Raw genomic sequence first — 17,567 nt, 5'->3', positions numbered from 1 at the left:
AATATGTATCATTGGTAAGTTATGTAAGCTGGTTCAGGATATTCAACAACGAATGAAAGAACAAGTCTAGCTAACCTTAAGCATTGAAGCAATTAAAGGAGGTGATACTGAAACCAGAGTGTAAAGGCTTTGGCCATACATTTTCAGAAAGAGCAATTGTAAAATGAAGATAAAAAAAGCCAGAATTCAGTAGAATTAAAATACTGATTTAAATAGTAGTTGTTGTTAAAAAGTTTACATTTTATTCAAAGACTTCCTATTAAATATGACCCAGGTATTTTTTAAAAATGTTCCTGTTGCGTCGCCTTTCCAGGCACAATTGCAGTTTACAATGATAGTTGTGCAGATTTATAGGTCCAGTGTGTGGGATATAACAGCAGAGTAATTATAATGTTCATATAGTATTAATTATCATTTTTTATTTTGTGTATAATCACACAGATAAAAGATGGCCTGGGAACCAAAAACACTACTGAACCATAGCCTTGTTCAGTGAAAATGGTTCTACTATCAAAACTATAATATAAAAAGGAGTCATACAGTATATTACAGTAAACTTTGAACATGTGTAGAATGACCTGCAATTCTTTACTTTTCCTTTATTTTTCACCCCTCAGTTTCACAACAGCATTAACATTTTGCATGAAGAATGACAAAACTCAGATGAAATTGCTTCCATTATCATTTATTAACACAGTAGAGTATGCCAACTGGAAAAAAAGGGGTGATAAATGCCTGAGATTCTTAAGTATCCAATTTCTTCGAGGTTTCTCTTTACTGTATTAGGTTACCCTTACACTGCTTTTTTGTTGCTGCCATTTCTTATTCAAATTGCACAGTTTTGTTTTAAAAAATGATAATACATTTACCCTGTAACCTTGTAAAAGTAATTTGGTTAATGTATTTAAAGTATTTTCTTCACTGTAGCTACTCTGTTGTAAAAGAATAAATGGTTTCTTGCAGTCTTAATTTTCCCTGTTTTTAAAATAAGTAGTAGCCTGATAAAAGGGAGAAAGATGAATAGTTACACCGTAGCTTTTACATTAAGAAAAAAATCATTCATTAATTGTGTACTGTTAACTGGATAATCTAAAGAAAAGACAGAATGTTAAAGAGGAGACAGTAAAAAAAGAAAAAACACTTGAAGAGATCCCTGTCCCCGAAAAACAAATAATCTTCCATGACAAACAGAGATTGGCCGACAATGAGGACAGTGAGCATGCATTTCACATTAGTGTGTGCACTTCATGAGCAAACCAGAGGTGGTCACAACCCAAAGGGTGCCCAGGTCATAGGCAACATGGCGGACTGGCATGCACATTGAGACTGTTCTCCAAGTTGTACCATGAGGGTAACGACTGCTGATGCCCAATCTGTTGAGACAGAAGCCAGTGAAATATTAAACCATCATTCTAATAAGAAAATTCTGTTTACGTTCCAATTTTTACATATGTTCAGTGCTTATATTAATGAATATATGTATCAATTAAATGCTGTTACTGGAAGCCACACTTAGCGTTTTGCCTCATATCACAGGTGGAATTAGTGAAGTTGGATGGATCATACAGTGATGATGCATTTTAGAATTGCACTGATTGAATGAGTGTAGGTCAAAATTTCAAACTTTTGAAAGGCACCGCTGAGCACATGCATGCAAGATAACATGCCCTTAAAGACATTGTTCATAGTATTAAAGTTCAGTATTTGTGGTTGTAAATGTGTACTGTTGTTATTGTTCTTGCAGTAGGTATTATACATACTAGAATGTGGATGCTTCAGATTATACCATGTTTTATTTATTCAAAAAAATCGTCCTCTGAAATGTTGCTGCCTTACCTTTGGAAGACTTGCCCTGATGAATTCACCACGAAGACGCTTCCGTCTGTCCCCACTTCAACCATCACTGCAGACCCGGAAATTAGTGACCAGCGACTGTTGCCACAGGTGGTTGGTGACAAAGTCTGTCATAAAAAAAAGCGTACATGACTAGGAGATCATGATGAATGAGTGAATGGGCTTATTATATATTTCTTAATAACAACACCTTTAAGAGTTAAAGATATATATATATATATATATATATATATATATATATATATATATATATATATATATATATATATATATATGTATATATATATATATATATATATATGTATACATACAGTATGTCACTGGTGCTGCAGTTTCTAACCTTTGAGAAGTAGATCCGATTGCTTGTGTCGATTCCCCAGCATCCGTACTTTCCGCAGCTGATGTACTTCATAACCCTCGACAGGCTGGTCCAGCTCAGGGAGCCAGATCTCTTGTAGCTCGAAGCTAAGTCACTTCTCAGACAATAGGCACGGGAGGAGCCAACTCCCACAACCTGACCATTACCTCCAGCATCCACCTGCTGCAAAGACAGACCTGAAGACAAGTACACAGAAGTACGGCTCATTTATTCAGCACGCAGTAACTGAATCTCTCACTCTCTCCATGTAGTAGGTTATAGGAATAATAATGATAATAATAGTAAGTAGAAGAAGAAGAAGAAGAAGAAGAAGAAGAATAGTTACCACTGGAAACAACAAAGTTGCCAGCTATATATTTGTAGACCCTGTTCCCGCTGTTACTCGTTGCCCAAAGCCCTGCAGGTCCAAGTGAGGCGTGTCTGAATCTAATTGTGCTCATTCTGTACCAGGACGATCCAATCAGAAAGTACACATAGCCATATGAGTTTATTGCGATCACTTTCCCCTGGCCAGCATCAATCTGCCTAGCAGTGGACAGCCGTGGACCCTCACTGCAGCGCCAGGCTGTTGTGAAGACAAAAATCATTATTGATATCCATTTTTAGGAAAACGATCAATTTCAATTTTAACCATAAATTCGTTCAACAATTAATTTGTCATTTAAAAAAAACGTAACCTAGTGACCTACCATCACTGACGGCCAGGTAACACAGCACCAGCAGAAAGGCTGCGACAGTTCTCATGTCGTCTCTGTGTTTGTGTGTCTGTAGTCAGCAGTGAATCTCTGGATGTAGCTCTGTAGCTGTGTGGAGCTGCTGCCGTACATCCCATCTGGTTTGTCTTGCTTTTATAGTCCTTGACCGCTGCTGTCTAATCCTCCTAAACTGGTTCTGCAGGCTATTAGGGGAAGGAAGAAATCTATTTAATAAAATTCATTTACTGTAACCCATCATTTTAAAAAAATGCACCTGGTTTGACTGCTTTGGTCAGGTAGAGCCTCCCATTTTAAACTTGACAAAGGGCCAAAAAGTCTGAGATGGAATGCAAAGACGAGATGCAAAGCTGTTTATTTGTGTGCTGGTGAGATCATTTACTTGTGAAGCCGTCACACATGAAAACTTGTCAGGGAAGTGAGACTGTCAACCCAAGCCCACTGAAATCATTGCAATGTTTAGATTTCTCATAACTAATAACATAACTTTTTATGAGTTATAATTGTCTTTTTCAAATGTATTCAACTGCCATTGTTGAAAGAAGCATTAAAATCATTTACAAGAGTGAAAGAAGCAATACTATGAATTAAAAAACTCAATTACATAAAATCTGTCATATCAAATCCCATAAAATAAATGGAGAAAATGCCCATAATCAATCAAAAGGTTTTGCTGACGAGTTTAAGCTACTTCTATTCACTAAGATAGTTTAGTGCACTTGTTCCCAACCTAGTGGTACGGCCCCCTCCAAAGGGTCAGAAGACAAAGCCAAGGTGTAGACAAATGAAGACTGGGAAACTGGCAGGAATTAGCACAGAATCCCTCCTGAGGGAGTAGGGGTGGAGCGGGACACAGCTGTGAAAGACGCACCGTGACTCAGGTAGCGTCATTAGTATTCCCTTGGTTTGAATGAGTTGGTCAAGTTGTGTTCAAACCTTTATTTGTACAAACAAATGGGACAGTGTATTATTTTTAGTTGGTGTTGGTGCTGCAGCTGAGCGCGTCCAGCCCTGCATCTCCACCATAGTTGAAAGAAATAAGACGTATTTTATGTGACCTAAGCTCTACATTGAAAGATAATTAGTATATCTTTCTGCCATTTCTCCATTTATGTGCGTACGCATTGGTCTGAGTTTCCGTGGAGGACCGCACTTCTCCCGTCAGGTTTGTTTTTGGTCAATCCCAAACTTTGCTTAGCAAGTTGTGTACGTCATCAAGAAGAGCAGCAGTCAGCTGGTCACCAGCTGTAGACCATGCCACTCTCCCTCGCAATCACCTGTGCCTTTCCAATTCAATCAACTGTGGAGACCTATGTAGTTGAGTCTAACTATTCTCTCCCGTTCGTCTTTTGATGTTTGTTCACTTAGACCAACATTATTTTTCAAATCAACTAAAAGCTTCATCACCTACTTCATCGATGCAGAAATTAAAAAAGGTCAGAAGCAAAACAATGTCAATGAGCAAGATTTATATTTCTCTCTATTTGTGTGGTGATAAATATATACAATTTTAAGGGGGGGTTCCAACTTATTCCAACTTAGGCAGTTTATGTTTTGGTGCTCATGTGCTCATTATGTTAACTCATGCTTCCTTGTGTCCTTTTTCCTCCCATGACGTGGAAATTGTTCCTCTTTGGTCATCATGGAGGGTCATCCAATATGTTGAATGCACCTAGAGGAGATGAAGAGAAGGAAGACAGGTAGCTCCTGGAGGAGTGAGGAACCAGATGTATCCTCTGCGAAAGCAGTTTTTTACTGGACGGCAACACCCTTTGGTGGACCAATGTCCTTATTGATTGGTCCACTGATCTGACAGGAGAGTATCCGGGACCTTGCAATAACCTCTCAAGCAATTGAAATTGCTAAAGAATTTGCAGCACCGACCTGGTCAATGCAGCCATCCATCCGAGATAGAGTCTATAAGTCAGGTTTAGTAGAAGGTTCAGCAATCCAATTTTCAATATGTAATCAATCTCAGGTTCCAAAAATGTGTTTGGACCTACTCAATGTAATTTCTTTTGCATCTCCATCATCAACGTCTCCAAACTCAAGCATGGGCATGCACCACTTAGTTGTAAGCTTGTGCAATGGATATCCAGCATGATATCTGGTACTTTGACATTACAAGTCAACAAACCCATCACACAAGTCCTGGAGGAAGGAACAGGACCTACACAATCAATAATCGGGTGTTCAAATGGCTGGTTATTTATCGGAATGGGATGCATTTCTGATTCGTCTTACCAGTCGACTGTAAGGTATGGCATGTTTCTATGTAACCTGTGATTCTTTTCTCAACTTGTGGCCAAAGAGAGGCCTCAGGGCGCACTAACACTTGGCCCAGTTGCTCTGTACCTCGCTGAAGCATGTCCCTCCTCCCCAGGCACCCTGCACTCACATTGCTCCAGCTGCAACCGGACCTGAGCACGGTTACCTCTTGTACATATGTCATCCCATCGTAGCGCAGTTGTGGCACAATGGAGAACAACAGAGAGAACATAATTGTAACTTTTTTTGTGGCTTATTTTTAGCCGTTTTGGTCATCAATCATACACAACACTTCAGGAATCTGTTTTTCCATTTTCATCGGAACATTACTACCCTGCAGGACCTGGGAAAACTACTGGTTAAACTGGCTGATACCTTCCACGTCACATGATTTCCAAGAATCAGCATAACACCATCAGCAGGCACAGCGTGGCACACCTCCACTTCAACTTCACCTACAAACAACACTGAATTCACCACGAGTTTTGTTTACCGGCACATGAAAAATAGACACGCCTGTGCCCAACACAGGTGTAAAGGATCCTTTGTGTCAGTTTTCTCAGAGAAAGGCAGAGATGCCAGGATCTTCCAGGATCCACGCAATGGCCAGTCTTACCGCCGTACTTGAGGGTTTTGGGGGGTTTGCTAGCCTGGGAACTGCCGCCAATGACGAAGGCTTCCCCACACCACAGCCGTTTAACACTTCATCAACATCGCACTCATACTTGACTGCCTTTTTCAACATTGTACTCATATTCCGCCTCAATAAACTAACATGTACATCTCATTGCTGGTATGGTCCTTGCTCGTAAAATGGAGATAAAACTTTAGCTGAAATTCCAGAGCAGGACCACATCTCAATCACCCCTCATCCTGTCATGTGCCTCATCACCTCTCATTCCTGTCTGTTCTTGTTTCGTGTGCCCCACCCTCCCTCCTCTTCTTCTACCCTTCTCTCTCTCTCTCTTTCTCATTGGGGGTCTGCCAGCCTGGGAGCAACTAAGCGACTAAGTGACTCAGTGACTAAGCCTTCCCCACACCACAGCCATTTGACACTTCATCAACATCGCACTCATACTCGACTGTCTCTTTCAACATCGTACTCATTTTTCGCCTGAATAAACTATCACGTACATTTCATTATTGGTGTGGTCCTCGCTTGTGAACCCTTTCTATTGCAGAAATAACAAGTTTGTCACCAAAACCCAAAAGTGTGGGAAAGCGAACAACAAACTGGCAATCCTGTCCAAACCATGGCAAGCTCCCAAGACAACCGCTCCAACCACTTTCACCCCACATAGCTTTCATAAGCACACAAATACCAAAGACACGTAACAGAACAAAAAAGGTTTTAACTTACCTTCCTTTAATAAAAGGGAGCCTGGCTGAGAAGCTCACTCTCATTTTTCATTTGGTCCTCACATAATACACATGCTCAGGCAGACTTGTTTTTGTTTTGGATTGGTAAAGGTATGTGGTGGGAGAAAGGAGTTAGGTAAGTTGGGGTGCCCTGTACATTTCATCACGTAGTAAACTCTGTCTAAAAACACTAGTTTAGCGGTGGATGGATGCCACTTGTGTATCGTTTTGAAAGTTGTTTTGAACTCCTTTTTTTTAGAGAAGACAGAGGTTTTTGTGTTGTGAAGAAAAATTAGTATAGGCCTTGTTTTGTTTTATTGATTTCATTGCTTTGGCACTTCACCTCCCTCCTTTCCTCCCCCACATATTGTAAACCACGTTGTGAGTCAAGTTCACCCTCATTAAAACATTAAAAAATTCTTCTTTAACCGTTAACGTTGTCTTGTCTACATACTTGGTTTGTCGTGTTGCCGTTCCCTGTTCTCCCTGGACAATAAAAAGGGATGTAACAAAGTAAGCTTTGAACATGTGTAGAATGACCTGCAAGGCTTTACTTTTCCTTTATTTTTCACCCCTCAGTTTCACAACAGCATTAACATTTTGCATGAAGAATGACAAAACTCAGATGAAATTGCTTCCATGATCATTTATTAACACAGTAGAGTATGCCAACTGGAAAAAAAGTGGTGATAAATGCCTGAGATTCTTAAGTATCCAATTTCTTCGAGGTTTCTCTTTACTGTATTAGGTTACCCTTACACTGCTTATTTGTTGCTGCCATTTCTTATTCAAATTGCACAGTTTTGTTTTAAAAAATGATAATAAATTTACCCTGTAACCTTGTAAAAGTAATTTGGTTAATGTATTTAAAGTATTTTCTTCACTGTAGCTACTCTGTTGTAAAAGAATAAATGGTTTCTTGCAGTCTTAATTTTCCCTGTTTTTAAAATAAGTAGTAGCCTGATAAAAGGGAGAAAGATGAATAGTTACACCGTAGCTTTTACATTAAGAAAAAAATCATTCATTAATTGTGTACTGTTAACTGGATAATCTAAAGAAAAGACAGAATGTTAAAGAGGAGACAGTAAAAAAAAAACACTTGAAGGGATCCCTGTCCCCGAAAAACAAATAATCTTCCATGACAAACAGAGATTGGCCGACACTGAGGACAGTGAGCATGCATTTCACGTTAGTGTGTGCACTTCATGAGCAAACCAGAGGTGGTCACAACCCAAAGGGTGCCCAGGTCATAGGCAACATGGCGGACTGGCATGCACATTGAGATTATTCTCCAAGTTGTACCTTGAGGGTAACGACTGCTGATGCCCAATCTGTTGAGACAGAAGCCAGTGAAATATTAAACCATCATTCTAATCATCAATCTATCTGCAGACACTTTGTGCAAGATAGCTTTTTGTCTTTTAAGGAAAAATCTGTTTACGTTCCAATTTTCAAATATGTTCAGTGCTTAAATTAATGAATATATGTATCAATTAAATGGAAGCCACACTTTTGCCTCATATCACAGGTGGAATTAGTGAAGTTGGATGGATCATACAGTGATGATGCATTTTAGAATTGCACTGATTGAATGAGTGTAGGTCAAAAATTCAAACTTTTGAAAGGCACCACTGAGCACATGCATGCAAGATAACATGCTCTTAAAGACATTGTTCATAGTATTAGAGTTCAGTATTTGAGGTTGTAAATGTGTACTGTTGTTATTGTTCTTGCAGTAGGTATTATACATACTAGAATGTGGATGCTTCAGATTGCACCCTGTTTTAGTTATTCAAAAAAATCGTCCTCTGAAATGTTACTGCCTTACCTTTGGAAGACCTGCCCTGATGAATTCACCACAAAGACGCTTCCGTCTGTCCCCACTTCAACCATCACCGCAGCCCCGGAAATTAGTGACCAGCGACTGTTGCCACAGGTGGTTGGTGACAAAGTCTGTCATAAAAAAAATCTTACATTATTAGGAGATCATGATGAATGAGTGAATGGGCTTATTATATATTTCTTAATAATAACACCTTTAAAAGTTAAAAGATATAGTATATATATATACATACATACATATATATATATATATATATATATATATATATATATATATATATATATATATATATATATATATATATATATATATATATGTATGTATGTATATATACAGTATGTCACTGGTGCTGCAGTTTCTAACCTGTGTGAAGTAGATCCGATTGCTTGTGTCGATTCCCCAGCATCCGTACTTTCCGCAGCTGATGTACTTCATAACCCTCGACAGGCTGGTCCAGCTCAGGGAGCCAGATCTCTTGTAGCTCGAAGCTAAGTCACTTCTCAGACAGTAGGCACGGGAGGAGCCAACTCCCACAACCTGACCATTACCTCCAGCATCCACCTGCTGCAAAGACAGACCTGAAGACAAGTACACAGAAGTACGGCTCATTTAATCAGCACGCAGTAACTGAATCTGTCACTCTCTCCATGTAGTAGGTTATAATAATAATAATAATAATAATAATAATAATAATAATAATAATAATAGTTACCACTGGAAACAACAAAGTTGCCAGCTATATATTTGTAGACCCTGTTCCCGCTGTTACTCGTTGCCCAAAGCCCTGCAGGTCCAAGTGAGGCGTGTCTGAATCTAACTGAGCTCATTCTGTACCAGGACGATCCAATCAGAAAGTACACATAGCCAGATGTGTCTCTTGCGATCACTTTCCCCTGGCCAGCATCAATCTGCCTCACATTGTACAGCCGTGGACCCTCACTGCAGCGCCAGGCTGTTGTGAAGACAAAAATCATTATTGATATCCATTTTTAGGAAAATGATCAATTTCAATTTTAACCATAAATTCGTTCAACAATTAATTTGTCATTTAAAAAAAACTTAATCTAGTGACCTACCATCACTGACGGCCAGGTAACACAGCACCAGCAGAAAGGCTGCGACAGCTCTCATGTCGTCTCTGTGTTTGTGTCTGAGGTCAGCAGTAAATCTCCGGATGATTTTATACTCTACACCCCGGAACCATGTGTCTTGTCTTCTAAAGCTGGTTCTGCAGGCTGTAAGAGGAAGGAGGAAATATTTTTCAGTTGTATTCATTCGTTTTAACCCTCCATTTAATCTTGACAAAAGATGATAACGTGTGAGATGGAATGCTAAGACGAGATCCGGGGAAGTTTATTTGTGTGCTGGTGAGAACATTTCCTTGTGAAGCTGTCACATGAAAACTTGTCAGGGAAGTTAGACTGTCAACCCAAGTCCACTGAAGTCATCGCAATGTTTAGATTTTCTCATTCTTCTTTCTTTTTTAAATGTATTCAACTGGCATTGTTGGCAGAAGCATTAAAATCATTTACAAGAGTGAAAGAAGCAATACTACTAAGTAGAAAATCCATTACATAAAATCTGTCATATCAAATCCCATAAAATAAATGGAGAAAATGCACATAATCTAACAAAAGGATTTGCTGACGTGAAGCTACTTCTATTCACTAAGATAGTTTAGTGCACTTGTTCCCAACCTAGTGGTACGGCCCCCTCCAAAGGTTCAGAAGACAAAGCCAAGGTGTAGACGAACGAAGACTGGGAAACTGGCAGGAATTAGCACAGAATCCCTCCTGAGGGAGTAGGGGTGGAGCGGGACACAGCTGTGAAAGACGCACCGTGACTCAGGTAGCGTCATTAGTATTCCCGTGGTTTGAATGAGTTGGTCAAGTTGTGTTCAAACCTTTATTTGCACAAACAAATGGGACAGTGTATTATTTTTAGTTGGTGTTGGTGCTGCAGCTGAGCGCATCCAGCCCTGCATCTCCACCATAGTTGAAAGAAATAAGACGTATTTTATGTGACCTAAGCTCTACATTGAAAGATAATTAGTATATCTTTCTGCCATTTCTCCATTTATGTGCGTACGCATTGGTCAGAGTTTCCGTGGAGGACCGCACTTCTCCCGTCAGGTTTGTTTTTTTTCAATCCCAAACTTTGCTTAGCAAGTTGCGTACGTCATCAAGAAGAGCAGCAATCAGCTGGTCAGGAGGGACTGCAGCAGCCGAAGAAAGTGGTATATTTGCTGGGGACACTACAGGTCACAATCCCCTATGTTTACACCACTACTAACTTTTTGGCTTATGACCCCTTAATCTACCATCTAGTTGAGGAACCTTGTCATAGTTCAGATATCTGAGTTGTTAGCAGTTCCACAAAGAGATTTTGCCTCTAAACTGAAAAAAGTTAAAAGTATCCAAAACTTAAAGCAACATTATGTCACATTTTTTTAAATTAAAGCTTCAAAATAATTTTGAATGAAGTTATTATAGCTAAAGTTCAGGAACTAGACCATGCCACTCTCCCTCGCAACCACCTGTGCCTTTCCAATTCAATCAACTGTGCAGACCTATATAGTTGAGTCTAACTATTCTCTCCCGTTCGTCTTTTGATGTTTTTTGATTTGTTCACTTAGACCAACATTATTTTTCAAATCAACTAAAAGCTTCATCACCTACTTCATCGATGCAGAAATACATTAAAAAAGGTCTGAAGCAAAACAATGTCAATGAGCAAGATTTATATTTCTCTCTATTTGTGTGGTGATAAATATATACAATTGTAAGGGGGGGTTCCAACTTATTCCAACTCATGCAGTTTATGTTTTAGAATGCTTACTGTAATGTGTTCAAGTTTCGGTAAAAAGGCTTGTACTGAACAGATGACACATGCATCATTCATCAATCTCTAATTGAAATCCAACATCATTTTATAGAATGTTTTTATTCGCTTTAAACAGTTGTGAAAATAATTCTAGCAGGAAGAAGACTTAAAGTATAAGATGTCATTATAGTAATTCCAAATGAATATGCTAAAACAATAAAACTGGCATGTCTTTCATCAAAGTAAACTGTCCTAAGAAAGGTGAGAGCTTGGCAAGACAGTACAGATGAGATGATTATAATTTATAGTCTGTTAGAACTGTTATAGTCTGTTAAGCAGAAGTCTCTGAGAACAAAGCAAATATCTCAAGCACACGGAAGTGGTTACCAAAAAAAAAGGATGTTTAGCTACTGGGTTTACTTCTCGGTTATGCAACCCATTATATATGCACAGTACAGTTTATGCCGCTTGCCCCTCCCACGAGTTCCCACAGACTTTACAACGTGATGATGTCACAGATTTTTAAATCACTTTGTTTGTTTCACAAATATAAAACCCTAATCAGTCAAAAATTCATAATAGAGTCATTCAAAACGTACCATTTTTGCAGTTTTAGGTGTCCTGTCAACAGTTTTACAGACGTCTATCTTATAATGGTGCTCTATGTGGAAAATGCTTTTTGGGCTGTGGGAGCATTTTTAGTGGCACACTACAAGTGGCCACTAAGCAAAATAGAAGCAAGGCTAAATTACTTTCCATATCCAGGTTTATAATACATTCATACACATGCTCATTATGTTAACTCATGCTTCCTTGTGTCCTTTTTCCTCCCATGACGTGGAAATTGTTCCTCTTTGGTCATCATGGAGGGTCATCCAATACGTTGAATGCACCTAGAGGAGATGAAGAGAAGGAAGACAGGTAGCTCCTGGAGGAGTGAGGAACCAGATGTATCCTCTGCGAAAGCAGTTTTTTACTGGACGGCAACACCCTTAGGTGGACCAATGTCCTTATTGATTGGTCCACTGATCTGACAGGAGAGTATCCGGGACCTTGCAATAACCTCTCAAGCAATTGAAATTGCTAAAGAATTTGCAGCACCAACCTGGTCAATGCAGCCATCCATCTGAGATAGAGTGTATAAGTCAGGTTTAGTAGAAGGTTCAGCAATCCAATTTTCAATATGTAATCAATCTCAGGTTCCAAAAATGTGTTTGGACCTACTCAATGTCATTTCTGTTGCATCTCCATCATCAATGTCTCCAAACTCAAGCATGGGCATGCGCCACTTAGCTGTAAGCTTGCACAATGGATATCCAGCATGATATCTGGTACTTTGACATTACAAGTCAACAAACCCATCACACAAGTCCTGGAGGAAGGAACAGGACCTACACAATCAATAATCAGGTGTTCAAATGGCTGGTTATTTATCGGAATGGGATTCATTTCTGATTTGTCTTACCAGTCGACTGTAAGGTATGGCATGTTTCTATGTAACCTGGGATTCTTTTCTCAACTTGGGGCCAAAGAGAGGCCTCAGGGCGCACTAACACTTGGCCCAGTTGCTCTGTACCTCGTTGAAGCATGTCCCTCCTCCCCAGGCACCCTGCACTCACATTGCTCCAGCTGCAACCGGACCTGAGCACGGTTACCTCTTGTACATATGTCATCCCATCGTAGCGCAGTTGTGGCACAATGGAGAACAACAGAGAGAACATAATTGTAACTTTTTTTGTGGCTTATTTTTAGCCGTTTTGGTCATCAATCATACACAGCACTTCAGGAATCTGTTTTTCTATTTTCATCGGAACATTACTGCCCTGCAGGACCTGGGAAAACTACTGGTTAAACTGGCCGATCAGCCGAGATACCTTCCATGTCACATGATTTCCAAGAATCAGCATAACACCATCAGCAGGCAGAGCATGCCACACCTCCACTTCAACTTCACCTGCAAACAACACTGAATTCACCATGAGTTTTGTTTATCGGCACATGAAAAATAGACACGCCTGTGCCCAACACAGGTGTAAAGGATCCTTTGTGTCAGTTTTCTCAGAGAAAGGCAGGATCTTCCAGGATCTGTGCAATGCCCAGTCTTACCGCTGTACTTGAGGGGGTTTTAGGGGGTCTGCCAGCCTGGGAGCTGCCACCGATCAGTGACTAAGCCTTCCCCACACCACAGCCGTTTGACACTTCATCAACATCACACTCATACTCGACTGTCTCTTTCAACATCGTACTCATTTTCCGCCTGAATAAACTATCACGTACATTTCATTATTGGTGTGGTCCTCGCTTGTGAACCCTTTCAATTCCAGAAATGACAAATTTGTCACCAAAACCCAAAAGTGTGGGAAAGCGAACAACAAACTGGCAATCCTGTCCAAACCATGGCAAGCTCCCAAGACAACCGCTCCAAACACGTTCACCCCACATAGCTTTCATAAGCACACAAATGCCAAAGACACTTAACGGATCAAAAAAGGTTTTAACTTACCTTCCTTTAGCCTGTGACTATTTTTCCGGAAGGATAACATTTAAATAAAAATGACCCCATTGTGCCACAGCACCCCACAAACAAGGAAATACAAGATTTTTCTCTGGGGCCATCACAATTACCAGACATAAAAAACAAAGCAACACCAGATCTCTGGCTTTCAACAGAAAAAGAATTGACAGGCATAAAAGTGTTTCTGTGTTGGTCTGTGGAGGATTGACAGATATAGAGACTGACATCTACTCTGATGAACCCCCACATTTACAGTTGATTATCGAAAAGACAATATGGCATGAAAACTTTGTCAGAAAGTATGATCTTAAGCAGTGCAAATGCTCAACAACAGATAGTGCTGATTTTTAATCTTGAGCCCTTTATTATTTGCATTGAAAGATCTTAATCCGACTGTCCTGTTGCACTGAACTGATAAACTGACTCACTAAATTCTATCAAGATACACATTTTGGCAGTCATTTGGACTTCCTGACATGACAAAGTGACAAATGGGCTCTAGAGTAGAGTAGGGCTGGGCTATAGCTGGGCTATACATGAAAACTGGTCATGGTACTTTGAAAACACTTTCTGAAAAAATACTTTTCACAATACTTTATAAAAAAATATACATAACTGTGAAAATGAACATTAATAACAAACAGCATGGCAGTAATGAGCCATTGTAGCATTCTGCCAAATCCAAAGAAGAAGAGGAATGAATATGTGGGTGAACTCTTAGTTCTATGTGCTAGTCTGGGTCCGAAACATCCACATCTCAGCTCGTGGTCAACTCCCATGTTTGCTGCCAAAAACGCTTTCTGCCTCAGCTCCAGGTTATCCAACCAAACAGTAGTAAGGAGATAATGTGGTGAATGGACACACCAACAAGCAGATACAGGTTAGCTGTACTAGCTAGCTGACAAGCGGCACAAAGTTCACCCAATTATCTATACAGAAGAGCAGCTGGCCATAAAAAAAACATCAAAGTTTGGTACCAAGCCCCAAGTAAGAGTGATCCTTAGCATATTATATGTTTAACTAGTAATTTCGTGTTATCACAACAAGTTCAGTAATCATTTGTAATCCTGACATAGAATGAAATGCTAAAATAACAAACAGCCAAAATCCTATTTTACAGTGTACTTGAAAATGGTCAACAGTGAGTTTGGTGTACAATAAGCACAATGCAATATATCTACTGCAAATAAAATACAATATATTTTAGAGGGGACTGTCTGTATATTATGTAAAATACTTTTTTAAGCATGACTTGATAATGTTCTTTAGATTTTAAAATGCATCATTGACATACATTTAATAAGATAATCCCAGTATTTCAATAATCAGTGTCTATGACTCTGTTGATCTTTCATCTTTGTAAGTTTTGAGAACTTTTGATCCACAATCACCTCTCAAGTTGTGTTGCGTAATAGGCAGTGGTATTCCCCGTCTCCGCGTGTCATGTAAGGCTAAGTATAGACAAGATCCTTGGTGAGGCATTGTTGAACTGCTATTCTGTCTCTTACGGGCATCTTTAACTGGCAGCTATGATTTACAGCAAATGCTTGCTCAACAGGTTTCTGATTGACACACTCGTGGATTTTATATTTTTTAAGCTATACTGGTGTCTAATTGTGTATTTATTTATGTTTGTTTTTTGTTCTAGGATGGATAGCATAATGTCTTTACTACTTTTAAACCTGTTGTACTATTTTATGGCCTATAACCTTTAATTTTGGCATTGCACACGGTTCCCGTAAATTGCCTGATTTCCTTATGTCATTGTTGATTCACACCTGAATGAACTGTGTTGCATTACAGATGAGGGGTGTCAAACTACAGCACAGTATAATTTGATCCTCTCAACTATCAATTAACAATCCGAATGAGAAGGAGGGAACATACCTGAAACATGGAACCAATAGAAATGGAAGCCAACAAAGAAGGACTAATACAAGAAATGCAACAAAAGATCTCATGCAAACCACATCCAGAGTTGTTTTATGTCCAGAGGCCATGATTTGACAAAGAAACAAACTTTCCTTGAGGCTAAGAAAAGGGATTTGATGTTGTCTCAATGTAAAGTCTATGGGCAGAACAGGAACTCGCGAGTATGGCCATATACCAGCTATACTGGTGTCTATTTGTGTATTTATTTATGTTTGTTTTTTGTTCTAGGATGGATAGCATAATGTCTTTACTACTTTTAAACCTGTTGTACTATTTTATGGCCTATAACCTTTAATTTTGGCATAGCACACGGTTCCCGTAAATTGCCTGATTTCCTTATGTCATTGTTGATTCACACCTGAATGAACTGTGTTGCATTACAGATGAGGGGTGTCAAACTACAGCACAGTATAATTTGATCCTCTCAACTATCAATTAACAATCTGAATGAGAAGGAGGGAACAACCCTGAAACATGGAACCAATAGAAATGGAAGCCAACAAAGAAGGACTAATACAAGTTACCGAAATGCAACAAAAGGTCCCATGCAAACCACAAAACCAGTGTTGTTTTATGTCCAGAGGCCATGATTTGACAAAGAAACAAACTTTCCTTGAGGCTGAGAAAAGGGATTTGATGTTGTCTCAATGTAAAGTCTATGGGCAGAACAGGAACTCGCGGGTATGGCCAGCGGGGGCAATTCTACTGCGCATACTCAGTGGGCCGCATAACCAGTAACTCTAGAGAACATCTTTGGCGAACATGCAAGGCAAGCAATTCTCATTCAATTGAAAAGGCACCATCTTTGCATTCACTAGTTAGTTCTATATAAATCTCTGTGTCAGACTCAAAGTGGGGACATTGCAGTCTGCGGTCAGCGTCCCAATCCCTATCCTGCCCCCAGTTAGGTGTGTTTTTATGGTTTCATCTATTAAAACTTGCTGTATCGGCATACCCATGTCACGCCGGCAACATGTATTGAAGTTGAGAGGATGTCCCAAACTGGCTGGTCCACTTGACACACTTGAGTGACAGCTGAATACACCACAAACATCTTGGTGAACCAGTACTTCCCAGCAAGGAAACAGAGCTTACCAAAACATAGTTTTTGAAACTGCTGACTTGACAGCTTTCACAGACATGACCTGCAGCGAATTTTGTGCTGCTCCTTAAAACTCTTTATAGTGTCCATATAACACTGCAGGTATTCCTTAGCAGGGTTCAAATTACAATCTGAGTTTTGTGGGGGTCGCTAAAATAACTAACCCTAACCCTAACTAATGTTAAATAAATAACATTGAACAGGTCAATTCACACCTGGCACTAAATGAGTCTTGAGTGACCCTCTTGTTGTTGGATCTCACTTTCCCGCTCTATGTGCAAATATACACCTAAAGTCCATCACAGGGACAAACTGATACAATGTTTTTTACACAAAGAAAAAAATATATGCATGTATAACATTTGCTGAATTAACAGGTAGGCCTTAATAGTTAAGAATGTGTTGTAGACAGCATTTCACAGTTTATACAGTTTCTCCATATGCAACAAATCTCAAAATTGAGCATTTTTTTAAAGGAGTCTGGTGATTTTAGTGACGTCACTTCATCCCCCAGCCCACTTCTTGCAACAAATTAAGTAGTACATCACAACAACAGTTAATTAATTTAAATATGAAAAGGTATGACAGCTAGCACACACCCCAGAGAGAGAGACTTACAGTATGTGGTCATTGTCACGGTCATTCATGACAGAATATGGTACGTAGTTCCTCTGGAAAACATGTTTCTTTGAAGGTATTTATATCATTAATGTAAAAAAAAAACAACACATTAAACATTTGAATATTTGTGATTAAAATAATGTTTTTGGTCATGTATT

General features: G+C 39.4%; 2 protein-coding genes across 2 annotated transcripts; both read right to left on the bottom strand.

The window, feature by feature from the left end:
• Positions 1-1,231: 1,231 nt before the first annotated feature.
• Positions 1,232-2,977, bottom strand: LOC141008681 (fish-egg lectin-like). Its single transcript, XM_073481131.1, has 5 exons — positions 2,923-2,977; positions 2,559-2,798; positions 2,195-2,409; positions 1,837-1,961; positions 1,232-1,373 (listed from the first exon to the last, which is right to left on the bottom strand). The coding sequence occupies exons 1-5, from the start codon at positions 2,975-2,977 to the stop codon at positions 1,232-1,234; spliced, it is 777 nt and encodes a 258-aa protein (XP_073337232.1).
• Positions 2,978-7,207: 4,230 nt separating this feature from the next.
• Positions 7,208-9,562, bottom strand: LOC141008518 (fish-egg lectin-like). The gene is made up of 5 exons (XM_073480918.1): positions 9,493-9,562; positions 9,129-9,368; positions 8,780-8,994; positions 8,402-8,526; positions 7,208-7,904 (listed from the first exon to the last, which is right to left on the bottom strand). The coding sequence occupies exons 1-5, from the start codon at positions 9,545-9,547 to the stop codon at positions 7,763-7,765; spliced, it is 777 nt and encodes a 258-aa protein (XP_073337019.1). The 5' UTR covers positions 9,548-9,562; the 3' UTR covers positions 7,208-7,762.
• Positions 9,563-17,567: the final 8,005 nt, after the last annotated feature.

This window comes from Pagrus major, chromosome 14, assembly GCF_040436345.1.
Source record: "Pagrus major chromosome 14, Pma_NU_1.0".
Lineage (NCBI taxonomy): Eukaryota > Metazoa > Chordata > Actinopteri > Spariformes > Sparidae > Pagrus > Pagrus major.
The sequence above is the reverse complement of the archived record's forward strand: the minus strand, read 5'-3'. Positions and strand labels throughout refer to the sequence as shown.